At 41.4% G+C, this 9,683-nt stretch overlaps 1 protein-coding gene across 2 annotated transcripts in view; it reads left to right on the top strand.

Moving 5' to 3' along the window:
- The window catches only part of lyl1 (LYL1 basic helix-loop-helix family member), a 10,633-nt gene extending 1,818 nt beyond the window's left edge, over window positions 1–8,815 (top strand). The window contains exons 2-5 of one of the 2 annotated variants that reach the window (XM_052129878.1): window positions 271–861; window positions 1,109–1,203; window positions 1,554–1,634; window positions 7,113–8,815. In XM_052129878.1, the coding sequence (XP_051985838.1) occupies window positions 371–861; window positions 1,109–1,203; window positions 1,554–1,634; window positions 7,113–7,627 (1,182 nt within the window). In that variant the 5' untranslated portion in view covers window positions 271–370 and the 3' untranslated portion in view covers window positions 7,628–8,815. The remainder of the gene's footprint in view (window positions 1–270; window positions 862–1,108; window positions 1,204–1,553; window positions 1,635–7,112) is intronic. The other variant, XM_052129879.1, reaches the window with a different exon arrangement.
- The last annotated feature ends 868 nt before the right edge of the window (window positions 8,816–9,683 follow it).

The following is a 9,683-nucleotide window of genomic DNA, read 5'->3' as shown; positions in this document are numbered from 1 at the left end:
ACGGTTGTGGAGATGTCTGGCATGTTTCATAAATGGTCATGGACAGAGTCTCAGTGTTTCTCTCTCTGGACTGTAACGTGTGTTTCTGCTGTCAAACACATGATTTTATGTCCATTTCCCGCACTGAGTGACGTCACTGTTCTAGTTTCCAATACACCGATTGAATGTGTCACTCCCATGTGTGTGAACAGATTATACTCTCAGAAGTGGAGTGACTCTGGATTCTGCAGTGTGAATGTGAACACTGATAAGACTGTTTTATTGTTTCAGGTCCAAACAGAAGTGAGTTTGACGACTGAAGAGTGTACATGAGACACAATGAGAAGCAGCTGAGATCATCTTCAATCTCAGGAGGACTCGTGAGTCTCTGATGATGACGGAGAACATGGAGCCACCTATCTCACCCTCCTCCACCACACCATCTCCATCTGTCGTCCAGCGTGTCAGTCCCGCACACACGGCCTCCGCTCACGCTAACGAAACAAACGAGACTGACAGCCGTGCGGAAGAGATGCCCAGCACGCATGAGCCAGCGGCCACCATAGCTAAGACAGAACCGATCCAATCTGAGACAGCGACGAGCCTCTCCGCCACATCCACAGACTCCAGCGCCAATCGTGTCTCCTCGTCCTCGATGGCGCTCCCTCCAAACGTTCCGGTGATCAGTCTGGGTCACAGTAAACCGCCACTACCGCCTCTCCCCCTGCTGACCCCCCCACTGACGGCACTGCACCCCGCACCCCCCCTCCCACGCGGCCCCGCTGAACTGCGTCTGGCGCAACTCTCCTCGCTGTCTGCCGTGGGACCAGCCCCTGCCCTCCTGCCACCCCCCTTCCTGCAGACACACCCCTTCATCCACACGTGAGTTCATGCTTTATAATGCGCTCAATAAACTTCAGCAAAAACGTAATCACATTACTAATTACTTTTAAGTATCTTTCTAAAAGACTTGTTACAGTAAGTTTCTTGTTGCACACCCCTATTATGGATGTATTCCCCCTCAGTCTCTGTCGCTGGATTTGTCAAAACAAACATTCCAGTTCTGCTCTCGATAAAGATGGGTTTATCTCGTTCATTCACCGAGTTTTTCTCTGTGTTTGTCTCTCAGCTCTTTTCTCGCTCCGTCTGGAGGTTTCGGGATCTTCAGTAACACTCGTATAAAGAGGCGACCATCAGCACACTTCGAGTTGGAGCTCACTGAAGGTACTGCATATGATTGAGGTGTTTCTAGATCATTCAAAATGTGTGACCGAGATGTTTTGAAGAGCGTTCACCTTTACACAGCTCTTTTCAAAACCTCAACAGCTGATAGTGACCACGACTGTCAAGTATCACAAATGCAGTCAATACGATTAATGCGCTACATTTCAAGTATTCTGCAACGCAAAAATATCATTTTCAATTGAGCATTTTTCTCTTGTTTTTCAGTAAAAAATATGACAAAAAAATATTTTCAGATAAATCTAACCAAATTGAGTAACCTTTCAATTCCAAAGAACAATATATTTGAGCTAGTTCCTCTTTGGTAACTTGGTGTCATATTTTGTTTTCAGTTTTAAATCCAATAAGGCACCAACTACTTGTTGATTCATTGTTTTTCCACAAACTGGAAAAGATAAGATGGTCTAGGAAAGGTAACTTGGGTGCTTGTTTAGAGGATCTTCTACAACCTACTTAAAATCTAAAAAAAACTTATCTTACTAGATAACCTTAACCCTTAATCTAACCTTTAACCCTAACCCCTAATCTAACCTTTAACCCTAACCCCTAATCTAACCTTTAACCCTAACCCCTAATCTAACCTTTAACGCTAACCCTTAATCTGAACTTTAATTCTAACCCTAATCTAACCTTTAACCCTAACCCCTAATCTAACCTTTAACGCTAACCCTTAATCTGACCTTTAATTCTAACCCTAATCTAACCTGTAACCCTAACCCCTAACCTAACCTAACCTAACCTAACCTAACCTTTAACCCTTATCCCCTTACCTAGCCTTTAACTCTAACCCCAAATCTAACCTTTAACCCTAACCCCTAATCTAACCTTTAACCCTAACCCCTAATCTAACCTTTAACTCTAACCCCTAATCTGAATTTTAATTCTAACCCTAATCTAACCTTTAACCCTAACCCCTAATCTAACCTTTAACCCTAACCCCTAATCTAACCTTTAACCCTAACCCCTAATTTAACCTTTAACTCTAACCCCTAATCTAACCTTTAACCCTAACCCCTAATTTAACCTTTAACTCTAACCCCTAATCTAACCTTTAACTCTAATCCCTAATCTGAATTTTAATTCTAACCCTAATCTAACCTTTAACTCTAACCCCTAATCTGAACTTTAATTCTAACCCTAATCTAACCTTTAACTCTAACCCCTAATCTAACCTTTAACTCTAACCCCTAATCTGAATTTTAATTCTAACCCTAATCTAACCTTTAACCCTAACCCCTAATCTAACCTTTAATCCTAACCCCTAACCTAACCTTTAACTTCTAACCCTAATCTAACCTTTAACTCTAACCCCTAATCTGAACTTTAATTCTAACCATAATCTAACATTTAACTCTAACCCCTAATATAACCTTTAACTCTAACCCCTAATCTGAATTTTAATTTTAACCCTAATCTATCCTTTAACCCTAACCCCTAACCTAACCTTTAATCCTAACCCCTAACCTAACCTTTAACTCTAACCCCTAATCTAACTTTAAACCTTATACCCTAACCTAACCTTTAATCCTAATCCCCAATTTTACCTTTAAACCTAACCCCTAATCTAACCTTTAACTCTAACCCCTAATCTGAATTTTAATTCTAACCCTAATCTAACCTTTAACCCTAACCCCTAATCTGAACTTTAATTCTAACCCTAATCTAACCTTTAACCCTAACCCCTAATCTAACCTTTAACTCTAACCCCTAATCTAACCTTTAACTCTAACCCCTAATCTGAATTTTAATTCTAACCCTAATCTAACCTTTAACCCTAACCCCTAACCTAACCTTTAATCCTAACCCCTAACCTAACCTTTAACTCTAACCCCTAATCTAACTTTAAACCTTATACCCTAACCTAACCTTTAATCCTAATCCCCAATTTTACCTTTAAACCTAACCCCTAATCTAACCTTTAACCCTAACCCCTAATATAACCTTTAACTCTAACCCCTAATCTGAATTTTAATTCTAAACCTAATCTAACCTTTAACCCTAACCCCTAATCTGAACTTTCATTCTAACCCTAATCTAACCTTTAACCCTAACCCCTAATCTGACCTTTAACCCTAACCCCTAATCTAACATTTAACCCCAACCCCTAACCTAACCTTTAACTCTAACCCCAATCTAAATTTAAACCTTATACCCTAACCTAACCTTTAATCCTAATCCCCAATTTTACCTTTAAACCTAATCCCTAATCTAACATTTAACTCTTATCCCCTAACCTAACCTTTAACCCTTATCCCCTTACCTAGCCTTTAACTCTAACACCTAATCTAAATTTAAACCTTATACCCTAACCTAACCTTTAATCCTAATCCCCAATTTTACCTTTAAACCTAATCCCTAATCTAACATTTAACTCTTATCCCCTAACCTAACCTTTAACCCTTATCCCCTTACCTAGCCTTTAACTCTAACCCCTAATCTGACCTTTAATTCTAACCCCTAATCTAACCTTTAACCCTAACCCTTAACCTAACCTTTAACTCTGACCCCTAATCTAACCTTTAACCCTAACCCCTAATCTAACCTTTAACCCTTATCCCCTTACCCTAACCTAACCTTTAATCCTAATCCCCAATTTTACCTTTAATTCTAACCCCTAATCGAACCATTAACTCTAACCCCTAATCTGACCTTTAATTCTAACCCCTAATCTAACATTTAACTCTAACCCCTAGTCTGACCTTTATTTCTAACCCCTAATCTAACCTTTAACTGTAACCCCTAATCTAACATTTAACTCTAACCCCTAATCTGACCTTTATTTCTAACCCCTAATCTAACCTTTAACTGTAACCCCTAATCTGACCTCTAATTCTAACCCTAATCTAACCTGTAACCCTAACCCCTAACCTAACCTAACCTTTAACCCTTATCCCCTAACCTAACCTTTAACTCTAACCCCTAATCTAACATTTAACTCTAACCCCTAATCTGACCTTTAATTCTAACCCCTAATCTAACATTTAACTCTAACCCCTAATCTGACCTTTATTTCTAACCCCTTATCTAACCTTTAACCCTAACCCCTAATCTAACCTTTAACCCTTATCCCCTTACCTAGCCTTTAACTCTAACCCCTAATCTGACCTTTAATTCTAACCCCTAATCTAACCTAACCTTTAACCCTTATCCCCTAACCTAGCCTTCAACTCTAACCCCAAATCTAAACTTTAACCCTAACCCCTAATCTAACCTTTAACTGTAACCCCTAATCTGACCTCTAATTCTAACCCTAATCTAACCTGCAACCCTAACCCCTAACTTAACCTAACCTTTAACCCTTATCCCCTAACCTAACCTTTAACCCTAATCCCTAAACTAACCTTTAACCCTAACCCCTAATCTAACCTTTAACTGTAACCCCTAATCTGACCTCTAATTCTAACCCTAATCTAACCTGTAACCCTAACCCCTAACCTAACCTTTAACCCTTATCCCCTTACCTAGCCTTTAACTCTAACCCCTAATCTATTCTTTAATCATAACCCCTAAACTAACCTTTAACCCTTATCCCCTAACCTAACCTTTAACCCTAATCCCTATTTTTACCTTTAAACCTAACCCCTAATCTGACCTTTAATTCTAACCCTAATCTAACCTGTAACCCTAACCCCTAACCTAACCTAACCTAACCTAACCTTTAACCCTTATCCCCTTACCTAGCCTTTAACTCTAACCCCTAATCTAACCTTTAACCCTAACCCCTAAACTAACCTTTAACCCTAATCCCTAAACTAACCTTTAACCCTAACCCCTAACCTAACCTTTAATCCTAACCCCAATTTTACCTTTAACCCTAATCCCTAATCTAATTTTTAACTCTAACCCCTAATCTAACCTTTAACTCTAACCCCTAATATAACATTTAACCCTTATCCACTAACCTAATTGTGATAAATCTAAGTTTGTGGGCAATGGAGGAGTCAGAAGACAGTGAACAGTTGAAGCATATATTTATTGCACACACAAAGAAAAAAAACTCAAAATCTTGGTCTTATAAATGCAATCTCTTAATATGGCGTTGTCACTTCCCTCTGACAATCTGGTGTGCCTTATCAGGTCTCCCTCCACCATCACTATAATGAGAGACAGGTACTCTTCGGTACAAGAACTACCGGGCTGGCCCAATCACTGTGCGACTCTTGGATTATGCCCATTTCAAGCATTGCCACTAATTCTTCCAGAACAATCTTTCTCTTGGGTTCAGGAAGATGATGGGGCAGTTACGAACCACCACCCCCGGGGTGGTCTCAATATGGTGCTCTACAAGGTTTGTGCGACTGGGAAGTGGTGAAAACACTTCCACGAATTCCACTTGCAACCAGGAAATGTCTGTTAGTGGTGACGGTGAGAGGTGGTACCCACAAGGGACCTTGGTAAACAAATTTGGTTTGGAACTACCATCGCCAAGGCTACAGGCACCTCCTCCCTCCATGGTTTGAGGAGACTGAGGTGGTAGATTTGATGTGCCCCTCCCCTATCCATTCGCCTAACCTCGTAATCAAGATCATCAACTCGTTGTGTGACCTCAAAGGCTCCTTGCCACTTGGAAGTAATTTGTAGCTCGAAGTGGGCAGCAATACAAGCACTTTCTCTCCCTGTGCAAATTCACGTAGTCGAGTTCCCCAGTCGTACAGTTGGTGTTGTCGTTCTTGTGCTTGGAGCAAATTCTCCTGTGTTACCTGCCCCAAAGTTTGGAGTTTTGCTCTAAGGTCAAGAATGTATTGAATTTAGTTTTTGCTACTCGAAGGTTGTTCCTCCCGAGCTTCCCGTATGACACTGAGCACGCCACATGGCAGACACCCATACAATAGCTCGAATAGGGAAAACCCCGTGGAGGCTTGCGGGACCACTTGTACTGCAAACAACAGGGGTTCGAGCCACTTATCCCAGTTTTTTGTGTCTTTTTGTACGAACTTACGAATCATGTTTTCCAAGGTTTTATTAAATAATTTGACCAAACCTTCGGTTTGCAGGTAATAAATGCTGGTGTGAATCAATTTAATGCCTAATAATTAATCCTTTGGAATCCGCACTCGGGAGATGATTTTGAAGAGTGCCTCCACAACACTACGTGCTGAGATGTTGTGTAGAGGCACAGCTTCTGAATATTACATTGCATAGTCCACCAGAACCAATACAAAGCGATGGCCGTGTCAGTCAGCTCTAATGGCCTGACGAGGTCCATGCCAATTCTCTCGAAGGGGACCTCGATCAACAGCAGAGGGCACAACGGCGCTTTTGGGGTGGCCGGTGGATTCAACAACTGACATTCACGGCATGCCGCACACCACAGTTTAGGTGCATATTTATTGCACACACAAAGATAAACAAAAACAGGCTCTCAGTAGCCAACTCAAATCTTGGGCTTATAAATGCAGTCTCTTAATATGTTGTTGTCAGACACTCAAACACCACTTCCCTTGGCCACTCTCTCGGCCACTCTGGCGCTCTGGCATGCCTTATCAGGTCTCCCTCCACCATCACTATAATGAGAGACAGGTTTTAGAGTAATTACAGCCCAGGTGATGGGCCTTACCACTTTCCCTCTCAAGCAGACAGACACATTACCATGCCCCCATGCACACTAACCTTTAACCCTAACCCCTAATCTAACCTTTAACCCTAACCCCTAATCTAACCTTTAACCCTAACCCCTAACCTAACCCTTATCCCCTAACTCAAGCCCCCAGACTAAAGTTTTCTTTTCAAATGTTACATTTTTAACTTCTTTCTTTCTCTTTCACTTTAGTTTTCTAATGTGTACTTCTTACATATATGTTTATGTATATTGATGTTTAAAAGTATATATTTTGTACATTATTGTACATATTTCGTAGTATTTTATGTCATCTCGTGTGTTTCTCTTGAAGGTCCTCCTCAGAAGTTGGCTCGACGCGTCTTCACAAACAGTCGTGAACGCTGGCGACAGCAGAATGTAAACGGCGCGTTCTCTGAACTTCGCAAACTCATCCCGACCCATCCGCCCGACAAGAAACTGAGCAAGAACGAGATCCTGCGGCTCGCCATGAAATACATCAACTTCCTCGTCAAGCTGCTAAACGACCAGGCGAGAGATCAGTCGGGTAAAAAACGAATGACGGACGGGACAGTGGGCAGGCAGGAAGAGGACGGGACAAATGACGGGCATGAGGATTTAGGAAACAGACTCTCCCCGTCCCATAACTCTTCCACTCGCTGCAACAGAGATTCCACAGACTCAATGACAGTGCTCACCGCATCGCCCGGCTCCAGTTGCTATGGCGACAGTGACAGCGAGGAGAGCTCACGATCCTGTGCTATTAAGATTAAACACGGCAGCGGCGGGATAATGGAGAAAGTTCAAGAACAGATACTAACGGTCACAGCGAGCAGTTACCAGCGGTGACCAGAACTAACAACCATAAACTGACAAACTAAAAGCCGCTGAGCGGTTGAAGTGTCATCCTCTTGATGTAGTGTGATCTCTTCAGATTCAGTTTTGTGTTTGAATTCATGTCATTATTGCGTTGAACTATATTTCACAACTAAACAATTCATTTTCTTGCTTGTTTTCCAGTAAAACAATATAAAGGTACTTGAGAAGTAGAATGACAAGATATTCTGGTTGTCAGAGAAATGTTTGCTTATAACAAGAACTATTTCCCAATGGGATGACACAAAACAAACTAGTTTATTTTATAACACTATTGGCAAATCGTTTTTTTCTTTTAAGCATAAACCATAAAGCAAAAACAAAGTCTTAATATCTTATGCCATTTTGCTTGTCAAGTCATGTTTTCTTGTTTTAAGGGTGTTTAGAAGACAAAAATACTCTGTATGAAAATTATTTTTTGTCTTGTTTATGCTGTAAACAAGTTCAATATCAGTAAGTGCCACAAGACAAAGTACATTACAAGTCTTAAAGGTGCACTCAGTGATGTTTCAATATATGTCATTTTCATGAGTACTCACTTGAGATGAAGACTCCAGTCATCCAGTAACCTTATAACATTTACATTTATGCATTTGGGCAGATGCTTTTATCCAAAGTGACTTACAGTGCACTTATTACAGGGACAATCCCCCCGGAGCAACCTGGAGTTAAGTGTCTTACTCAAGGACACAATGGTGGTGACTGTGGGGATCGAACCAGCAACCTTCTGATTACCAATGTATTATACAGAGCACTTATTACAGGGACAATCCCCCCGGAGCAACCTGGAGTTAAGTGTCTTACTCAAACACACAATGGTGGTGACTGTGGGGATCAAACCAGCAACCTTCTGATTACCAATGTATTATACAGAGCACTTATTACAGGGACAATCCCCCCGGAGCAACCTGGAGTTAAGTGTCTTACTCAAGGACACAATGGTGGTGACTGTGGGGATCAAACCAGCAACCTTCTGATTACCAATGTATTATACAGAGCACTTATTACAGGGACAATCCCCCCGGAACAACCTGGAGTTAAGTGTCTTACTCAAGGACACAATGGTGGTGACTGTGGGGATCGAACCAGCAACCTCCTGATTACCAGTGTATTATACAGAGCACTTATTACAGGGACAATCCCCCCGGAGCAACCTGGAGTTAAGTGTCTTACTCAAGGACACAATGGTGGTGACTGTGGGGATCGAACCAGTGACCTTCTGATTACCAGTTATGTGCTTTAGCCCACTACGCCACCACCACTCCTGTTTTATTCTATATGGAGAGATCACATGACCAGCCGAATACTGCTCACTTAATCTCAGTACCCTGTTATTGGACACTTGATTAAAGTAATCACAGCGGACTCTGAACAGTTTGATCAACAGCACTTGATGCATTAAATGACACATTTTGAACGGACAATTGAGAACATGTTTGGAGGTGATCAGGGACGGATTCTGACCACATTCAAAGAACTATGTGATGAGGTGATGCTACAGTTGTGAATTCTGAATGTGAAGAGACTCAACAGACCGTCTTTCAATCTGAATCCCATTTAATTATCCCATTAGAATACACTTGGAATATCTTTCCTCAGATCTCCCTCACTCGTCGGTCTTGATAACTCATGTACATCTCTGAGACTCTTTTCATCGCAATCTAATTAACATCTGCTGAACATCTCATAAATGCCTCAGAGACCTCTGCTGAATGTCTGATTGACATCTGAGAGGAAGCGTGTAATAGATGTATTGCAGATGAGCAAACAACGATAGAAATACATCTTCCAGATGTAAACACACATCACGTGTGCTGCTAGCGCTGGCGTCCCTTGTGTGATGACAAGCATATTTAGCTCTTAAAAGCGAGATCATTACATGTCCTTCGTGATCTGAAATGTAGCTTTAGCAGCCGCCAAAACAATGTTCAATAAAAACAGACTGTCAGTTGACTCTGTTTGTCTCTCAGCTCTTCTCTCGCTGCGTCTGGAGGTTCAAATATCATTATTTCTCTTGTTTTTCAGTAAA

Source organism: Xyrauchen texanus, chromosome 7, assembly GCF_025860055.1.
Source record: "Xyrauchen texanus isolate HMW12.3.18 chromosome 7, RBS_HiC_50CHRs, whole genome shotgun sequence".
NCBI lineage: Eukaryota > Metazoa > Chordata > Actinopteri > Cypriniformes > Catostomidae > Xyrauchen > Xyrauchen texanus.
Note: the sequence above shows the minus strand (reverse complement) of the source record. Positions and strands in the feature narration are given on the sequence as shown.